Source organism: Macrosteles quadrilineatus, unplaced genomic scaffold (assembly GCF_028750875.1).
Source record: "Macrosteles quadrilineatus isolate MER2022 unplaced genomic scaffold, UCM_ALF_1.0 Scaffold_2__2_contigs__length_208266976, whole genome shotgun sequence".
Classification (NCBI taxonomy): domain Eukaryota; kingdom Metazoa; phylum Arthropoda; class Insecta; order Hemiptera; family Cicadellidae; genus Macrosteles; species Macrosteles quadrilineatus.
The window spans coordinates 197,076,721-197,096,728 of NW_026542595.1; the positions used below are offsets into that span (position 1 = coordinate 197,076,721).

Sequence of the window (20,008 nt, forward strand, 5' to 3'; positions counted from 1 at the left end):
TAAACACAGCTTACTCAATATACTGCTTTAGTTCTGATTTAGAATCGATTTGATTCATTTGCCTTCAATTTACAAGAGATGTTACCCAGCTGATTTATGTCAGTAATAATTAACTAATTAATCTAAAAAGATTATAAATTTTATCTTGAATCTAAGAGCAGTCAATGATAAGTTAGATCTATGAAAAGTTGAGTTTGAACCCTTCCTAGTTCATATTATGTTTCATATTAAAGTTTAAATGCTAACAAAGGAATTTTTATAGATTTTTACAGGTCCAATAAAACATATAAAAATTAATTCCCATTGAGCCTGAGCTGAATAATTTATTTCATATAATATACTTATTATGTATTCTTCAACGCAAGAATCAAGAATATTACAGTATATGCATTATCTCAAGGATGTGAAGAGTCTCAAAGTATCTTAGAGATCTCAATAGCTATTGCACCGGGGATGAAATATTCATCAATAATGGAATAAGTTACTTAAGAACTCAGACATGTAAGATATCCATTCTTGATCTAGGTCAAATAATGTGTCACAGGAACTACTCCACAAATTGGTAAGTTGTTAAGCCCCAACAAACGTCAAAGTGACTGTAGAACATTGATTACTCTGTTGTATACTAAACTATCAATGTTCGGGTCCCACATGAAGCTGAGATGAGCAAACTTGTACTTTGGCACTGAGTAGGCGAGAATTGTGTTTTTCAGCTGAGATGCCAACCATTCCACATCCTGCAACATGAGATATTACTTAATTGAACGTTCAATCTTGAATTATTTGGTGTTAGGTGATAACTTTGTGATGATTAATTGGTGTTAGACACAGGTATAGCTTTGTGTACTTTTTTACTCTAGTTAAATTTTCAAGGATATTTTCATGAGAATAAATTAAAGAGAAATTTACCCCAGTCGTTGTTGGCAGAGGTAACTATATACACGTTATTCATGTTGTTTGTTCTTTGTGGTGCTTTTAGAATACTTACATTTCTTAATGCATTAATAGTGAAATACATTACATGCGTTAGAAAACTATTATTAATCAAATATTTCTCAGAACAGTGACTAAATCATTCGCTTTCACCCCAAAACTATCTTCTGTATTCATTAGGGGGTATTCATCTTCGGCATTTATACAAGAGTTCGTAAACAGCTTTGAGCTGACATAAGAAGTTCACTTTCTGAATTATGTACATGTCCTGCCAACCTGATTCTGTTTAATTTATAGTTGTTATTGATTTGTATGCAATTTCTGTCCAAAGAATTGTATTATTTTCATGAGCTGTAAATTATCCATTAAAGAGAGTGATTCAGTAATTAGAGCGGTTTTGAAATATCTTCTGCAAAAGGCTGATCTGCTGGATACAAATCCTGCCAACAAAAAATGGTTTTTTAGGTATGTAATGCAATTTCTCGATAGTAGATCGCTCACATTATGCTGTGGGTCCCCCTACAGCCAACTAATAACCATTTGGAATTTAGTTGCTAATAATCGTCCGTCATTTACTTTCTGCAAGACTGGTAAAAAGTTGTCAGATATCGCAATTAAAATGTTTAACACCAACTAACCTGGTAGCTGACCATTGTGTCCCAGTGACTGTAGAAGATGGCCACAGGAATATCAACCGAGGACAAATCATATTCTGGAGGAGTCGACCTGTTGTACCTCAACATGTTGTCTTCCGGACCATAGTCAAACATGCAGAATCTACCTGGGGATGTAAAAACTGTTGTAGATCAAAATAACATCAATAGAAGATGGAATCCGACTGGATGTATTTTGACAAAAAAGGATTCAATAATAGGTGTGCAACGGAGTGAGCTTCATTGTATGGTTTTGTTACTGAATGAGATCAGCTGTTTCCTTAGCCAGACCATTTAGCAAGGCACAAAAGAGCAAAAAGACTGCTCAATGAATATTTATCATTTCATCAACCACGGGGTAGGTTAGTCACCGGTTTACGATGCACATCCGATTATAATTCCCACATCAACCTACTATTTACTTTATGTTATCAAACAAACTTACCCTTACAGAATAAACTATTTATAAATCATTCACTTATAACGTAATATATACCATCGGGATAAACAATTGAACATGTATTCGATGGACCCACCATCTTGCTGTAGCTGCAGACTGATGTCCAACAAACTGACCAATCAGAGGCCACTGGGGATTGGGGTATTACACACAATACGATTTCTGGTGCATGAATCTTGCACTGGTGGAAGGAAAAAATGGACCTCAGTAGGAGACAGGTCTGGACAGAACGAAACATTTTCTGCACAGGTTCTGCACTGGTGCACCGGTACATATTCCCAGAACGCGCTCAAAATGAGTGAAGAGTGGATGTAGAATGGATTAAAATGACTTATGTAACTTTGCTACTAAATAAGATCAGCTGTTTTTTTTTTTTTTTTTTTTCAGTCAGGCTAAATAATTATGACAGATTGCTGGGTCCAATCAAAAAGTTACTGTGATATTGGTGATGAATACTGCAACTAGATGTCTCATCTTGTTGTAAAATCTGATAAAATGGGGAATGGAGCAGTTTTGTTGTATTAAGTGTGCTCAAAAGATCTATATGTGTTTCTCTCATATTTTAGTATGAACTTTATATCTTCATCTCTATCTTTTGTTACAATACACGAGGACAAGTAGATCAGATGCCTTACAAATAGTGTCTATATTTTATTCATATATTGTTTTAGCTTGGTTAACAATAAAACACATTAGCTAAACGAATATTGCTTGTCTTTACCTGAGTTCATGATTTGCAGGAAATGCACAACACTTTTAGTGGAACCAGGATGAGGGTAGTGTGCAAAAACCTTTTGCAAAAGATCCTACAACCAAACATTTTGATAAAATATGAAATAAAATGTTATATAGGTACGGTATACTAAATGTTTAACTTAATAAATTCTAGTTTAATAAACTTTTAATTTTTATAAATATACAATGTCTCGAACCAAGGTTCCACAAACTTAAGATAACTTATGGAACAACAGAATGTATGTCACAAAAATTCGTGATCTTGACTGAGAAGTGATCTGTTCAGTAGATACTTAAATATAAGATGAGATACTAAAAGATCGTGCTAGACCCAGCACCTCGACTAAGGTATTGCGGCCTTGGGTTGATTCATCTTAAAATAATTTATCATATTATTAAAGCGATACATATAAATTTTATGTAAATGGTTTAGAACTAAATAAAAATATAGGCATATGGCACATCAAAATGAATCTCAGAGTGTGTAGATTTTCCGAAAAGTGTTGGTATGATCAAATTCTCTTAGGGCTCTGCCCCAAAGGCCAATTTCCAAAGGGCCACGCCTTACACGTTTAAGAAGTTTACGTTACTCGATTGATTTAAAAATTAAAATTAAAATCTTTGATTTTTTCAGGCAAAGTTAGGGAGGGCCCTTTCTTACACTTAACCTGGCATTCAAATTATAACAAAAATAATGTTACATTGGGATAGCTTAATCTAAAACATAAAAATATTTAACAATTCAAGTACCTACATATCTCAGAAAATAAAATAAAAAACATACAAATTTAACAAATAGAAAAACACATTTACACACTCTCGCATACATGCATCAGCAAACGCGCAAAGAAACAGTAGCCCGAGGACAGGCCAGCCGAGACCATCTTCTCAAAATAGAGCTTTTTCAGTGCCGCCACAAACTGGGAACGTTTTTCAAGTGTCTTAATGTGCAGGGGTAGGCAGTTCCACAGACGACAAGCAGTAACAACAAAAGCCCTGCCATAAGCTGTGGTCACATGATGAGGTATACGCAACGTGATTTAGTGAACAGCTAGACAATGCAGTTGACAATAATTTGTAGATTTATTTTTTTTTTAATTTACTTTTATGTTCTTAAAATAGGAGTGGTTAACACCGATACCTACTATTTATAGCCGTTTAATACAAGTGAGTGCTTTGGTGTTTGAAAATGATGCATATGAGACAGAAAATACATGTCTGTTGGTCATCCAAGAGGTCGCCACCGATCTTTAACAGGTCATCGTGAAAGAGAGCGGCAAGTTTTGCTACAACCGTACCCACCTCAGGACGAAGGTATAAAGGTTCCACTGCTTCTAGCATTCCTTCTTATGAGAATTTTTGAACTTATGCCCTTTGTAATATAAATGAAAAATTAATTAAACTTATTTAATGGAGGTTTTTGAATTGTACACCCACGGTTTTACGGATAGAACCTCTTGTATGTTTTTAAATAAAAGATTATTTCTCCTACACAATTGCAATTTCGCAATTTATAGAACCAAAGTGAATTAATATAAAATATATATGTGTACAGTACTAGCTTCAAACGATATAAACCTTTTCCAAATCTGTACACACCTTATTCCATAAAAAAATAATCGCATAACGTACAACACTTGTTCGCGAAAAAGTACTTGAACAGAATGAGTAATTTCACCAGCCTAATAGTTTTTTAAATAAAACTCTCACTTTTTCAATGGTGAAGACTATACTCTCAGTAGAAAACATGAGTGAGGCACACAAGAACGGCCCAACGTGAGGCAAGGAACACATCCAGGCCATGAAGCGGTGAAATACATCCACTCTCATGAAAGGAATCCAGGATACTCCTGAATCTTTTATCAGTCTCTGAAAATAAACATTGAAATCTTTATATATGATATGTGAAGGCAATTTCTACGAAACACTACTCCTCCGTTAATAATGGTCGGTTTTTACAAACTCTGTGTCAAAACTGAGTATTTTCTGTGTAGACACCCCCTTTTACCAATTCCTGTAATAAAATTCCTCGGGTTTTGCCCCACAGACCATCAAAATCCCAAGTATTTATCATGAAGAAAAGATTTTGTTTACTTAAACAGATTATAGCGATGTTTAATCTGAATGAAATAATATCACCACTATATGAACGAATATTTTGATAAGTTTTATTTACAAAAAGAATGAAGAAGTATGTTGAATCATAACATAGACAAAACTGAACAGTTTATAACAAAAAAACAAGCAACAGCTGTTACATAGTAAATATTGCAATAAAGTATAGACTAAAGGCAACACAGCTGTGGCTAAGTTGGCCATTAGATGAATAATTTGTATTCATTGCAGCTGTTCGTAGTAAACACATGATACACACAAGAGCGTTTTTTTCAGAGCGAGTTTGTTTTCAGTTTCGATAACTGTAGTGGAGTGATTGACTACATTATCTTTGAGTTGACTCTTTTAACTCATCGGAAATTGTGACTGTAAATTCGCTTTAAAAAAACGCATGTAATAATTTGCAATTGCTCGAATTCGAGCAACAAGTGCACTAGTTTATCAAAGTATTTGATATTATTATCTTCTAAAGATATTTACCATGCATAACCAGTAGGTATTATTTCAGAATGTCCGTGTCGTCATAGTACTCGCCTTCATATTTGATGGTTATTGGTTCAATCTCAAAAGTGTTCTGGACCTAGATAGTATTTGTCAGCGGGATCAATCATTTATGGTGCAAACTAAGAAAAGGTCAAACCTTTATGTTAGATTATAGCAATATCAGAGTGTAGATGGCTCCCTTACAACAACAAAATAAAATTCAATAAAAAAATATTGTATCACTAATAGTTTTCTGAGGGATAACTAACTTTCTTCAGACACAGTTAAAGAATATATTTTTTATGGAATCCCAACAATTATTACAATCAGTATAGCTTGACCCATCCTCCTTTTCTAACAATATACATTGTGTTGACATACCCTTTAAATGAACTAATCTTTGGTTTTCCTGACAATTTGTGTTTCCTTTTTAACAACCACATTATTATTACCAGTTAAGGTGTGCTACCTAGGTGCTTGTAACCCAAACATGAGTGAAGTATGAGTGTAGGATGGAGTGAGATGATCTGTGTAGCTTTTTTTACCGACTATGACCAGCTGATTCATTAGCCAGGATCATTTAAAGCCTGTTTCGAACCTTCAAAAGTTACTTACTTTTTAGGATAGAACCTGTGATCTTTTGATTACCAGGCGAGCACAATAACCCAGTGGTCAGTAGCAACACCCAGTGGTGGCAGTAGTGAGCAGTGGTGCTCAGTAGCTACAGCTCTCTACATACAATTCTAATAGTTTATTTATTACGATTTTTCATCTTTGGCTAAGTTTGTTGGCTAAGCAACCTTGTTATGTTTTAGGTTTCCAAATCTTGAAACATCACCAATAAAAGTTATTTATAATGGCCACAGTAATCCCTCAAGAGACAAAACAATGATCTGTTCTACGAGTTTTGTACGACTCACATAAACCCACCGCCAGTGAGGAGCCGCTCGTTTGACAATACTCCTTGTGTACTTCAAGCGAGAGGTCGGAGCGAGGAACACAGCTCCAGAGAGCTTCTGGTTGTACTCCGGTCGTAGAGATAAGCCTCCTAGAACAACGTTGCCAGCCATCGACAATCCGACAATCGACACCTTACTGCTGCCTGAGACAGCCAAGACGTAGTCGATGATGGCGGGGAAGTCGTAGAGAGCGTTCTCATCCCAGCTGAAATCAATGAGGATCTTGCCTTTACCCGGTAAAGATTTGTATGGAATTAACTAAAACATACGTTCACTAACTAGCATTATTTTAAAGTTGCTTTCTTTGAAAAAAGCAATAATATTTGGTTATGGTTTCCAAGAGAGATGGATTAGATATATGATTATAAAATATGAGCCTCCCAAAAAGTAGTGATAATAGGATGAACTTACAGCTTTGATTATCATTAGAACTAGACATCCTGTGTTTTTGCCGACATAGTTGAAGTGAGCTACCGACAGATTGCGCTAGTGTAAATGAAATCTTGCAGACTTTAACCAAGTCAAACTGATGGGACGAATTATTGTAATCTGTAGGGTCTTGTATGACACAACGATTTTTCACGAAAATTGAGATAGGAAATAGAATTTCAGACTCTAGCAATCTGTGACTGGCTCACAGAACTATGTTCTTTTTTAAAAGTATTTGTGACAGCTGGTCCATATAGATGAGATATCTGATTCTTTATCACAAAGTCAATGCTTAAGCCGCGATTACACGAGACCAATAGAGCAGGCAGGTTAAGGGGCAAGTTACTTGCCTCTAATGTATTTGAAGTTACCTGAAGCAAGTAACTGGCCTCAAGTAAAGGTGTGGCTTTAGTGTGTGTCCCAATGTACAAAGCTAGCAACAGCCCAGAGGCGGGTTTTGAATTACTGACTTTTAGAATTTGTTTTACTGAATAAACTGATTTGCAAGCTGGTTGAAGTATAAAGTTTTAATGGATAAAAAGAGGAAAGTTGTATTTCATATTTGTAATTTTAGATCAACAATAAGATTAACATTTTATTTCAATAGCTTAATTGATTTCGAGTTTCAAGCAATATAATGTAGACTGATCATAGTGATAAGAAATTGGTAAGTTTATGCTGTGTGTGTTGGCATACACATTTTCCAAGAGATGATAAAACAATCAATCAGTCACCAGTCATAAGACAAAATTTAGCTTAATAATTAAAAACTACTAGTGTTAATTCTCACCTAATTACTAGTATATGTCCCAATACATCTAGTAAATTAACCAGAAGTCCATTTTTCTAGAAATTTTACCTGAAATCCCACGGGTTGTCTTTGGTAACATTTACAGTGAGTTGACTATCTGCGCTTCCTCTCAAATTTGGCAACCAGACATCAAAACCAGCTAGCGACATGAGAAACCCTGTAAGTTTTTAGATGTTATATTTATATGCCTATCGGTAATTCAACAATTCTATTAATTAAAACATTCATTTACTTAACATGTAGATTTATTGATTACTCTAGCTGATGAAGCAGACAAAGGTTTGTATCTGCCTGTAGGGTTTTAAAGAATAAATTAAGATATAAATTTTTTGTTGCTCCAATTTTGTGCAAAGGGAGAAAAATTGAAATGTTCTCACCCAGTCCCTTGTCCCTTCCTCTGATCACAATGTCAGTAGAAGACCCAAAGAGTCCGTGGAAGTAAATGACAACTCGGCCGTTGGCAAGTCTTGTGGATGGAGGAATACGGTGAATCACGAGCAAGTATCCATCTTCAGTAACTATTCGGTGTTCTTCAGCTTGGAATCTTTCCGACTGTATCATGTTAATCTGTTGGACATTAAATTATACTAATAGTAGGACTAGCTTACTCAAATTATTCGTGTGGTACATAAAAAGTTCGGGATTTTGAGGTGTTTACGGTAAAGCACAATAGTTTCCTTGCGATTATTGTCAAATGCAAGATTTCATGCGAGAGTACTGATGATAACAACTTTATGTGTGAGTCTCAATCACATCAACGGTTTTTTTCAACATTTTAACATTTAAATAGAGTTTTAGGTAGGCCTATATATAGTTGGAATGTGTAAAATGTGAAGATAAAACTGCAAATGTTCACATTGTTTCCTTAGAACATAAAATATTTGTCCTAAATTATTTGTAAAAGTATTCCTATCCCTACCCTAGCACTATGTACAACCAAAGTCATGGTTCTGAAATATCCACCAATAAAACAACATAATTAAAATTCAACATAGCGTAGCATTACAAGGTAAACATTTAACTCTTACTTTGTCCAAAACCTCAGAAGACTTACAAAACCATAAATTTTACGACAACCAGCAATTAAATTCTCATCGATTTGTTAATCCCGCTGGTAATTGAGGTATCTGTGTTAAGGTTACAGAGAAGCAGTAATAAAAAGTTACATCAGTTGGCAAGATTTATGGTTTGACAAATCATAAAACTGGTTTTCCTAATTTGAACCGGGAAACGTCAGTCTTTTATTTCTGTCAGATAGCTGCCACTTGAATTTCAGAGCAGAGGTCTGGAACTGGTTGTCCTTGAAGGGTCAGTTAACCAGCTGGATACATGAGTGGTGACTATCGAAAGTAATTGTTACCTTTGTACTTTTTTGTGCAGGGGCATTGGTCGTAAAATTTCCCACACTATGATATAATCTTTTTCGTCAGGGTGTATGACCTCTAGCACACTGACAAGTAAATTTGTAGTGTCGTATTTACTGGTGAGTTTGCGACATTTTTTCTACGGCAGTCATATTGCTACCCTGTTTCTAGATTTTTGTATATGTATACATGCAAATAAATTACTGATGTTTGCAATATTTACCTCAGTGTCTGTGTGTGCTTCTGTGCAACCTTTAGCTAATAACAGCAGTGTAAACTTGTACCGTTTGATATTAATTGGCAAATTAGTTTTTTATTACAAAACTATAATATTTTGTTTAAGTGTAGGAATTCAAAGGAAGACGATTTTCTCACAATCTATCTTCTATCTATATATTTAATTCCTTAAGTAAATCGGTCCCTACGAAATATCTCGAGCTAGGAAAAAGGTAGCATGGCTGTGGAGGATTCATTTTAAACCTTAAGGTCCAAGGTCGGTGGGGAAAATATCAGAAGTGTCCAAAATTACCCCTGTTCTGCCCCACATGCCGTCAGAGATCCAGTAATTTTCTAAAGGAAATACTGGTACAGTGTTTCTATAGGCTGTTTTAAATGTACCAGCTGATGTAAACATTGCGTATTTGTTTGTTTATTGTTTTTAGTGTTCTGTTTTTAGGTTAAAATAGTAATTCAGTGTTGAAATGTCCACGTGTTAGGTAAAGACCGTGACTACGAAGGAGAGTATTTAGGAATGGTGCACAACATGTAGTAACATAGAGAATGGTTAAGGACAGGGCGGAAAAATAATATTGTTTACGGGAGATTCAAACCAGATAGGCATGCAGTTCCAAGCAAAAGAAGGTTCAAATAATATAATATAGCATGCTTAGTATAGTATATTAAAGGGGAAATTAAATATAAAAGTAAAATCTGGAAGTAGTTTACGTTTCTTAAACTAACTAAAATATACGTGTCAATGCCGATGAAAAGAGAATTTGGTGAGTCGCTTCGACAACTGGGAAACGGAACCCTAACCAGTGTCAAAGCCTCATCAATCAGTCACCAAACTGATGAAATTCCATTTAATCATGTTAACAATACCAATTACTAACAGTAATATTTGAATTAAAACAATAAGTCAACCAGACAATTAATGAGCCTTTAGATCATAATTATAACCGTATAATTATACGGTCTTTGGGTATAACAGTGTATGGTTGTTTGGTATTTAAAGTTGATAATTTGCGATTATTTAGCAAATAATCGATGTTCTTTTACAGTATGTACCAGTATTTTAACAGTAAAACATATTTACTCACAAAAAATTACATTTGATGCCTTTAGCAGATTTAAAACACTGGAAGAAATTAAATTATTTATTGAACATTAATAACAAAAGCTAAGACAAAAAAGAACATGTTTTCACTCAAAGGATATGGTGTACAGAGATACCTGGCACCGAAACATTGATAAATTCATTCTAAGTTTGTTTAAGTTATACACTAATTTTCTTTACATTTGAGATTTTTGCGACTTCTGTCCCTACAAGCCACCAGTTGGAGATTATTCCATTAATTTTGTGAAAAATTTGGACGAAATAAGAGTTTTTAATTTCATTTTGTGTTTATAAACGTAGTTGTGTTTTATGCCTGGTTGTACCTCAGTAAGCTCCTTAAAACCAACTTTCTCTTTGTGGCAAACTTAACTCCTTCTTTCAAAAAGAAAAAATATATAATCTCGTGAATTTCTTTTCAAAAATATTTCATAACCAAGTTTTTTGTGTAGAATGGTATCATCAATAAGTTTTATTGTTGTATTGCATCATGAATACTAGTTTGAAAACCAAGAACTTGTATACCTTGATAGTTAAAACTATAACATAAGTAAGTGATATTCTGGTCGCTTGCGGTTTTTGTCACCCAAAGGTTTTGACCGGTTTCAGAGTTTTTATTGGAACTGGGTGGAGTCCAGATGTAGAATTCCAGACATTCTCTAACAAAACATAGCTTAAGGTGATCTACCAGATTTGATCATTTTCGGTTCAACAGCATTTCAATTAAGGAGGCAGGGTTAAAAATGTTTAAAGAATTTTTTAATTTTGATAAGTTTTTCAATTTTTAAGCTCCAGTTTAGACTAATATGTCAGAAAACTAACCAGAAATCTCAAACAGGAAATCATGGCTAAAATAAAAGTACTCTCAGAATTGTGTATAGCCTGGTATAAATAGCTTAGTAGGTTTCTGAAAGATTTTCTCTCCATCAATATGTTTTAAAATCGACAGTTTTATTAGATTTGAGTAATAAATTATTATATTTACATTAGTATTGTTTAAAAGGCACTATGTTCTTTAATTAGACCTATCTGTAGTAGACTTTTGCTATTTTCTACGTATAGATCAATTAAGTCTGTCTCTATATCAAACTGTCTACAGCCATAGACAAACCAACACAAGTATACCTATCATCTAATTCTATTGTAAAACGTCTAGCCCTAGCCTGCATCTCTAGCATATCCAGTTGTTTTTTTTATTTGTTCGAAATTTTGATTTTTAATGGTGATTTCCCCATGAAAACCCATAAAATAACAGAACATTTTGGTTTTCTCAAAAATAGCCCGAATTATTTTGAAAAAAAGTATGTTATAGTCATTTAGTAGATTCTGAACAAAATTGTACAAATCCCATTTCCGTAAAAATACGGCTCAAAAGTTATTGCAACTATTTTGATTTTTTCCTACAAAACTATCTAGTTACTTCCACCCATGATAAATGTTGTTAACAAGCTTATGGGAGAAATTATGTGTCAGATTGCTGATACTGTTTATTTTTCTGCAATTTTAGGGTTAATTTCATTATTCGGGCTTTACTGATTGGTTATATCACTATAAAGGGGACGAGTTCACCCCCAGAATTCACCATTCACCAATGTTATTATCAGAATACCATTAAATCTACTTTTGAATTAGGTAAGACAATCTTTAATTTACTGCCACATAATGGAAAATGCTTAGATGATAAACGATTCAAAGTGCATTTGAAATCTCTATTGATAGAGTTAAGTGTGTATGATGTTGACGAATGTATCATTTATTTAAGGTGTCCAGTTATGTAAATAGAAATTTATTGTAAAATATGACGATGCCATACGTATGTTTTGTATGTTTTACGGCAATAAATGATTTTATTTTATTTGAGTTATTGCTTATGATTAAACCGTTTTATATGGTTAAACGTGGTTTTAAATAACAGAAATAACAAGACATAACACAATTCTAGTGGAACCGCATGGATCTAGCAATACATTTATCATCAATGTTTAATCTTTTGCTACAGCTTTACTTTTAGAGTAAGTTGTCTTATTCTTTATGGAAACAGTTTCTCATCAAGAGTGTATAATGTATGTCCCTTACCAAAATCATTCCTCTTGCAAATTTAAGGAAATATGAATCTGAAAGTGGAGAACTGAAGGATAACCAGTAAAGATGAGGAATATTTTGATGAAGGCTTTCATAATTTTGTAATCATGGGTATTGATCTCAGTATACGAAAATTAAGATTATGATCTTATATGATTTTGCATGAGTGATCGCTTGAACCTTTATCAATTAATAATGTTCAATCGTTGATTATATTGTTTATTTACTCCACAAACCAAATTAATGAAACGATTTGAACAATAGTTTACAAAATATGTACTGAGCTTAAATTTCTAAAATTTTTACTTGTAAAAATCTGAAAAAAAATTTTAAACGAGTACGGACTGTGTTTTATCTATGCGCATACTATCTTACAGTATGTATCATAATTATTTACTTTTAATAGTTTACCATCAGTTGAGTTTTAAATAAATTCAATTTAAAAAACCTTTAAAACTGCATACAACATAATCTTAGAATGGAGCAAAATAATCTAACTAAAATATTCTTTAAATTAACCTTTTGAACCAGTCAGGGCTTTTGTGCTTGTGAACCGATTAACCGATTAAACAAAAGTATTTCAGTAATAAGAGTGACAAAATCATTGGATTAAATGTTACATTTTAGAAGAGTAAACAAATATGTTAAAAGAACAAAATTAAAAAAAATCTATATTTAAAAAATTATCAAACAATTAAGTCATCCATGTTTTACATTAACTAACTTTTTTCTGTTACTTTTTTGCTTCAATTACTTTGTATTTATTGAGATTTAAAATACATCCATAAACAAGCAAATTACAATAGTTCTTAAGAATGTATAGGAATTTTAAATTTACAGTTTTTTTTTATTTCTCCATCTCAATAAGTGTACATACTAAATTATTTATTTATTTTTTAAGTCTACATAACGGGTTTAATATAAATTACTAAATTTAATAAGCACAACGGGCAAAATCTATTTTTACACATAGTCCGATCAAGCTGGTTCACCAACTCATTTGAGTAAATTTAGATTTAGACGTTTGTACTAAATTTAGGTAAAATATGATGACGTTTGTTTCAGTTATGCTAAAGGGCACATGTATACATGAATTTGAGCGGATGATGTTTTTGGCCTTTGGGGACATCAAAACTGAAAAAATCTGTCCTAAATCTAGTTCTTATCATAAAACTTAAGACCTTACCCTACATGAAAAAGCTAAAATTTAAACTATTCTCAAAACCTAGTAAACAAAAAACTTCAACCCAGCTTGACACAAAGTATAGAACATAGATAAAACATACTTGTGTTAGTCTATGGTTTAGGATTTATCAAAATTACTTACAGTTGGGTGTACAGCATGTAAACTCGCAACTGAAAATATAAAACTAAATAAGCCGCAGATGGGAAGGTTCATTTCGGCACACGGCTCCGTCCCTTGCCCCCAACACTCAGCACCTAACTGAGGACCGGACAACCTTGTGACTGTGATGAGACCAAGCTTGTCCTATCAGTTGGACATTTCCTTACAGGTACTGTCTTACCCACCTTTGTTTATTCCTCATTAGTAAAGAATAAATTACCAGCAAAGAAATCGGTTTTACAATGTTTTAGCTATTTATTCACACTCTAAGAGTTTATTGGAGAGGGCCGAAAATGGTTTTATTATGGTATTAACTAAATGGGTAAATGCGTTTACTGATTTAGTACTAGGTGTGTTATAATGTTTATGATTAAATTATTTTCTATGCAGTTAAAAATATGGTGTGTTTGTATGTAGGCATATATTATTTCTTATACATTTTTTATTGATGAAAAAAAATGAACTTGTTAAAATATCGTTGAGGAAATAGTTATTTGTGTAACTATAACTTAGTACACATTTTTCCTATAGTTTCTATAAAGCATAGAAATAATAAGTCTTTCAAACACTAAACAACTTGTTAAATCCAAGCATTGGACAAAATGGGAAACACTGCACCAGCTGATCGTAGTCATAGTATCTAAGTATTGCCAACTTATTTTCAAGCGTAAACGTATTACGTGCCTAATGAAAGCACACTGTTTAGTGTTGTTTGGTTGGAATACTGGAGTGTGGAAAAAATAGAGTGCGGCAAAAAATTGGGTGCGGCAAAAGTAAGATGAGTGTGGCAAAAGTAAGTAAATGTAGAAATTAGCTACTTTGCGTGCTATAATCAGTGCAAGAAAGCTCGCTTTGTCAGGTAAGGAAAACAAAATTTTGCATTGTTGCAAAAAATAGGGAAACACAGCTGATTGTAAATTGCATTACTTGAAACATTGTAATCAATGTGGGTATTTTTTTTATTGATTTAGTTTTTTTATGACTACTGATAGATAAAACATACTCCCTTAGTAGATTTCCCATCCTTATGGAACAGCTGAAGCCAATTTTACTGTTAGTTCTGTCCGGTGTACTGTAGAGTCGTGTTTTGTTTACAATTTGTTTCTTTCAGTAATTTTTCGATACTTCTTCGAATAATAATTCAATATTTCAGTAACATACAACCTCGTTTACCCGAATAAAACTATCTAATCATAAGCAATAACAACTTGTTCACTGTATTGCTATATAACCAAACAGTGAGGCACAAATCATGAGAAACTAACCCTAAAATAATATAAACAAAGTGTAAACAAAGCATGACATCTACCGGACAGAACTAACAATTAATTATTAATTATTGTAATGGAGACAAATCTTTATGTTGCACAGTTGAATTTAAATGTCAAATTCCCCTTCCTGTTTTTATACTTAAATACTAGTTTTTTTTTAGTTACTGTTTTTTATAGCTTAATACTTTAACCGATTGTAAGGGTAAGAATCAAAAATGAAGTCCAATGTTTTTGTTGTGTAGGCTACAGTTTAATCAATAAAACAAACAGTACATCTGTTGACTTTTTTTACATTTAGTTACTTATAAAAATATCAAATTCATCGATTTTCTTACATTGTGTACTTGAACATACTCGAGGACATGACGTGCAAAAATTTAATAGAACTGAGTTATGTATTAATTTATAAATATGTTTATAGTAAATTGAGGGATATTCTTTTCATATTTATTCTTTCCTGTTTTTTTGGGAATAAAAATCATTTCATATCACATTAACAAAATCTTAAACAGAAAGTGAATGTGTATACCAGCTGTATTTTCATATCTTTGGAAACAACAAACAAAAATCATAACATTCTAAAGATAAATCCACAAATTTTGCCATGGGACTCACAATATCCTACCTGCGACTCTCAATATCCCTGCTAACTTGGCTTTTCGCAAAGGAGCTTGTGAAGATCCTGATGGTCGGTCTGGACGCGGCTGGGAAAACCACGATCTTGTACAGACTGAGACTGCCTGTGCGATATCGTTGCTTCGACCCTTGCTTTGGGTACAGTTGTTTCAACCTGGAGACTGTGCACTATACAAGAATATCAGCTTCACAGTGTGGGACGTCGGAGGACAAGAAATGATCAGGTTGTTGGAGACGCTGCTTAGAGTACACCCTGGGACTCATCTTCGTGGTGGACTCCAGCGACCGTGACAGAGTGCCGGAGTGCGAGAAAGAGTTGACCAGGTTACTCCAGGAGGAGGCTCTTAGAGACATCGTGTTGCTGATCCTGGCCAACAAACAGGACCTTCCCGACACGCTGAGTGCTGCTGAGTTGAGCCAGCTGTTGGGTTTGGACAAGGTGAAGAACAGATGAAAGATACAAGAGACTTGCGCCAAGCAGGGTCGAGGCACCGGGCAGAACTAACGATTAAATTGGCTTTATATGTGTTCCATGATGGGTAGCCTCTGGACCATACAGCAACAATAATAACAATAATAATAATAATAATGTTATCCTTGAATAACATTATTTATATGTTCTATTAGGATGGGAAACCTTATAAGGGAGTGTGTTTATCTATGGTACCGGTACCTACAAGTTCATGACGCTCAATTTGGAAAGAAATTAGTATTCTAACCCTATATGTAGCCTACCAGCAAAAACAGAGAAAAGAGAATGAATGAAAAGAGAAAAAGAGAATGATCGCTCATGCATGGAACACTGTTTTTAAGTTTCTGCAGTCAATGATTTCTTCTAGGCAGCTGCATGACTGTGTGCTAACTTTTCATGCAAACTAAACAAGAAGAAGAAGATTGATGAAATAGGATAGCGCTGGGTTCACAACGATATGGTAGGCATTCGGTTAAATATCGAGCTTGTTTTCTACCGGATGACAGACATCGACTATTAGTATCGGCTCTGGCTCTGGCTCACCGGCTGTCTCATGGTGGAAGTAAACTATTGCCTTGGTGCGCTTTGTGCCTTCTGCTGCGCTGCAGCTGCTCCTAACTCCTATGTCTGTCGTCGAACGTCATAATGTGGCCTTGACGACGGAGGGCCATAATTTAATTCACGTACAATATTACAGTGAGAGTGAATGCAAATAAATAAGTACAACATAATATTATCTGAACCTGGCATAAAATTTTCCAATGAAAATGTTTATTATCCAATTACAGTAAGGCTGATAACCAGCATATGTATAAGAACTTAAATTACGGAGGAATCTATCTGTATATATAACTAGCTGTGTACCCGTTCTACGCACGGGGATCTTATAATATTCAGTTGAAACCTTCTTATATAAAGAACAGCAGTTGGTTTGCATATTTTAAGATATGCTGGCCAAACTATTATACATAGCTTCATTTTATGTTGTTTTTTGTTGTTCCGGATCGGTATGACAATCAATAAAAGGTTAAATTACCTCTGTGTCTGCCGGTCGATCCTATAACGGTAGGCTTACTTTTATTTTTACTATCTGATCTCGTTTGCATGGCTCAATCACGTCCTGGTTGAAGTTCGTTCGCTACGCTCACTCACCTGTATGTTGGAGCTCGTTCGCTGCGCTCACTTTCCTTCAGGTTAGCTCGTTCGCTACGCTCACTTGCCTTCAGGTTAGCTCGTTCGCTACGCTCACTCGCCTCCAGGTTGCAAATTAGCTGTTGTCATAAATGTAAAAGAAATAATAGTGCTAGTGCTGCACCCTGTTGGTAATCCTTGTAACTTTAATGCTATTGAACATCACAGAACAGAACCAACTTGTTTAATTGAAACAGCTGTTAAGATTCAATAATTTCATTTCTCATAAGGTTAACATGGGCTTCCAGAAATTCCACGTCAAAAATCGACAAAAACTTGATTTTCAAGGGTTTACTGTTAAATATCTAACTGTCTCATATTCGATGAAATACGTCTAAAACCATCTCATATATGTATAGTATTTGGAAAATAAGTTTCAGGCGGGACAGTGCTATAGTTATTGAGGAGTAGTTGTAATAAAGTGCGTATTTTAGCGTTACCAAGAGAATGACAGATAGACAGACAGACAGACAGACAGACAGACAGACAGAAATTGAGATAAGGTTTGATTCGGTTTCTCTGACCTATGAAATGTAAAAATAACCAAAAAGTTCATTATTCTAAGCAATGTACAGACAAAACTCTAATTTTATTTATATAGATAGATACGTGAAGCCGTATTTTGTTAACGCAACTCCTCCCTTATTTGTGGACCAATTTCAACGTTTAAGGTGTCAAAAGATTCGTCTCAATATGAAGTTTTGCAATAAGGTTTTAGAATTTTAAAATTCCTACTCTGAAGGGCGTGAGACCCTCTCAAAGGTCGGGTTTTCCCCATAAGAAATACATAGGAGAAATTTAAAAACCAAAAACAGCTGTTTATAAAAAGAAACTCATTAGCTTTTTGGGAGTAAATATTAATGTTTGTAATATTCAGTAGGTTAAGACCAAGTTAAACCGGTAATCAGTTTTGTAGGAAGAACAGAAAATGCCTCAAGTTCAAAGAAGAAATATTGAAAACGTGAGTAGGAGACAATTAATAATAAGATATCTTATGCGTATGAGGAGAGTAGAAATAGAGAGGCCTGGTCTAATAGACACCCATCCAGATACACATTCACTTGGTGATATGTATACCTAATATTTGCCAGTTCTGCTATACATTGATGGTTCTGCTCAGCAACTCACTTTGGAAGTGAAAAAATGTACGAAGCACATAGTGTTGTCACGGTGGTAAAATAAACTTGCCTAATGTCAGATCAAATGAATGCATGCAAGAAATGTTTACTTCTGACAATGACAAAGCAAGATATTTCAAAACATTTAGTATAAACTATATTTAATGCCTTGACTATAGTTCAAGTAGTAAGATTATACCAAATCTTGGCGGACCTTATATTTTTATTGTAAACTTTTGTATTACTCGCTCTACTTCAATTGAGAAAAAACACAAATGGATTGTTAACTTCTAGGTTATGTTTCCAGTTCCTCGGGAAAACTTATACAAGGTCTACTAACTGAATTTACCAACACAACCCAGACATTTCAAGTCAAAAATAAGAAGTTTGCTACAACAACTCATTTGCTATTGAAAGTTTTAGAGGCAATATTAGACCAAACATAAGTGAAGGAATTAGTGTTTATGTATTCAACGATCAAGTTGTTACGGTCAAGTTTATTTTTATGATTTAGGAAAGGCAAATAATATATTACGCTGTTCAAAAAGAGAATTGCTATCCAAATCATATAGCTACAAGAGTTATCCAACCTATTTCGACAAATGAATCCATACTTTCAAAACGTTGGGAGTCCCAACGTTTTGAAAGTATGGATTCCCAACCAAGTATGGTGTCCCAACTTGGGACAGGTATTTAGAGAAACTCCACTGAAAAACGTGAGACTGACAAACAACACGTTGAAATATGTTAACCAACTTTCAATGGTGTTGCTGCTTTAGCTAATTCAAAGCCGATTATGACAGTTAAGTTGGCAAAAAATGGACCACATGAAATAGTTGATATCACCTAACTTTTCAGGGTTCTCCACGAAGAAAATTTGTTTGATTAGGGGGATGTCTCAAAAGAAATAAAATGACCCAAATTAAATTACTAAACACTGGTTATCAGTAGGCCTAAGGCAACAGTTTTCTTTAATTCTCAATGCTGGAAAAACTTTTTTGCAACATGTTAACTCGAATTGAAGCAGATTGTTTAGCATTCATTAGAAGTTATCAATTAAAACTGAGAGCAGAAATAATGTAGGTGAACCTTGACGACGCAAACAGAGATATTTAAAATTAGTTTCTAACAAGTGTTTAAACAACTCTAAGCTGTAGCTACAATTACTCGAATTTAAGCATAAAGTTTTCCTCGGCGTTATGTTTCATACTATGCGGCTCATTGAGCCGCACGGGTTCTCTAGTTTTAAAATTAATATTCCAGTAACTTACGCAATTAACGCCAGATAAATTACCACCCCCTTACTTTTAAAAGCGTTTAGATGTCCTTTGCATATTTCCTCCATAATAATGCACCATGCACCATAAAACTGATCAAAAGGAACAAAGTTGGAATAAATTAAATAACATAATTAAATAAACTATTTAGCGCTATGGAATTTTGGTTGGGTGGCGCTTTGGAAGCCAATCGATTTACGATATTCGATAGTAGTTCTTTTCAGACTAAGTCGATCGATACTTAACCGTATGCCTACCATATCGTTGTGAACCCAGCGCTATCCGATGAAATATTGTTGTTAGTTGTTGTTGTAGTTAGTAGTTGTAGGTTATGTCATGTC

At 34.1% G+C, this 20,008-nt stretch overlaps 1 protein-coding gene and 1 pseudogene across 1 annotated transcript; one reads left to right on the forward strand and one right to left on the reverse strand.

Annotated features, from left to right (window-relative positions):
• Nucleotides 1–302: 302 nt before the first annotated feature.
• Nucleotides 303–8,139, reverse strand: LOC128987209 (lipase 3-like). Its single transcript, XM_054407955.1, has 7 exons — nt 7,956–8,139; nt 7,627–7,735; nt 6,300–6,543; nt 4,492–4,650; nt 2,768–2,852; nt 1,572–1,714; nt 303–737 (listed from the first exon to the last, which is right to left on the reverse strand). The coding sequence occupies exons 1-7, from the start codon at nt 8,137–8,139 to the stop codon at nt 588–590; spliced, it is 1,074 nt and encodes a 357-aa protein (XP_054263930.1). The 3' UTR covers nt 303–587.
• A 7,438-nt stretch (nt 8,140–15,577) lies between these two features.
• Nucleotides 15,578–16,114, forward strand: LOC128985257 (ADP-ribosylation factor 2-like; annotated as a pseudogene).
• Nucleotides 16,115–20,008: the final 3,894 nt, after the last annotated feature.

Bases quoted from the DNA above. Each gene is read 5' to 3' on its own strand.
- LOC128987209 (XM_054407955.1), bottom strand. From the start codon at position 8,139: ATGATACAGTCGGAAAGATTCCAAGCTGAAGAACACCGAATAGTTACT. The intron at 1,715-2,767 runs GTAAAGACAAGC...TTACATCCCCAG, and splicing joins CCTGCAAATCATGAACTCAG to GTAGATTCTGCATGTTTGAC. The intron at 738-1,571 runs GTTAGTTGGTGT...CTCATGTTGCAG, and splicing joins ACACAATGGTCAGCTACCAG to GATGTGGAATGGTTGGCATC.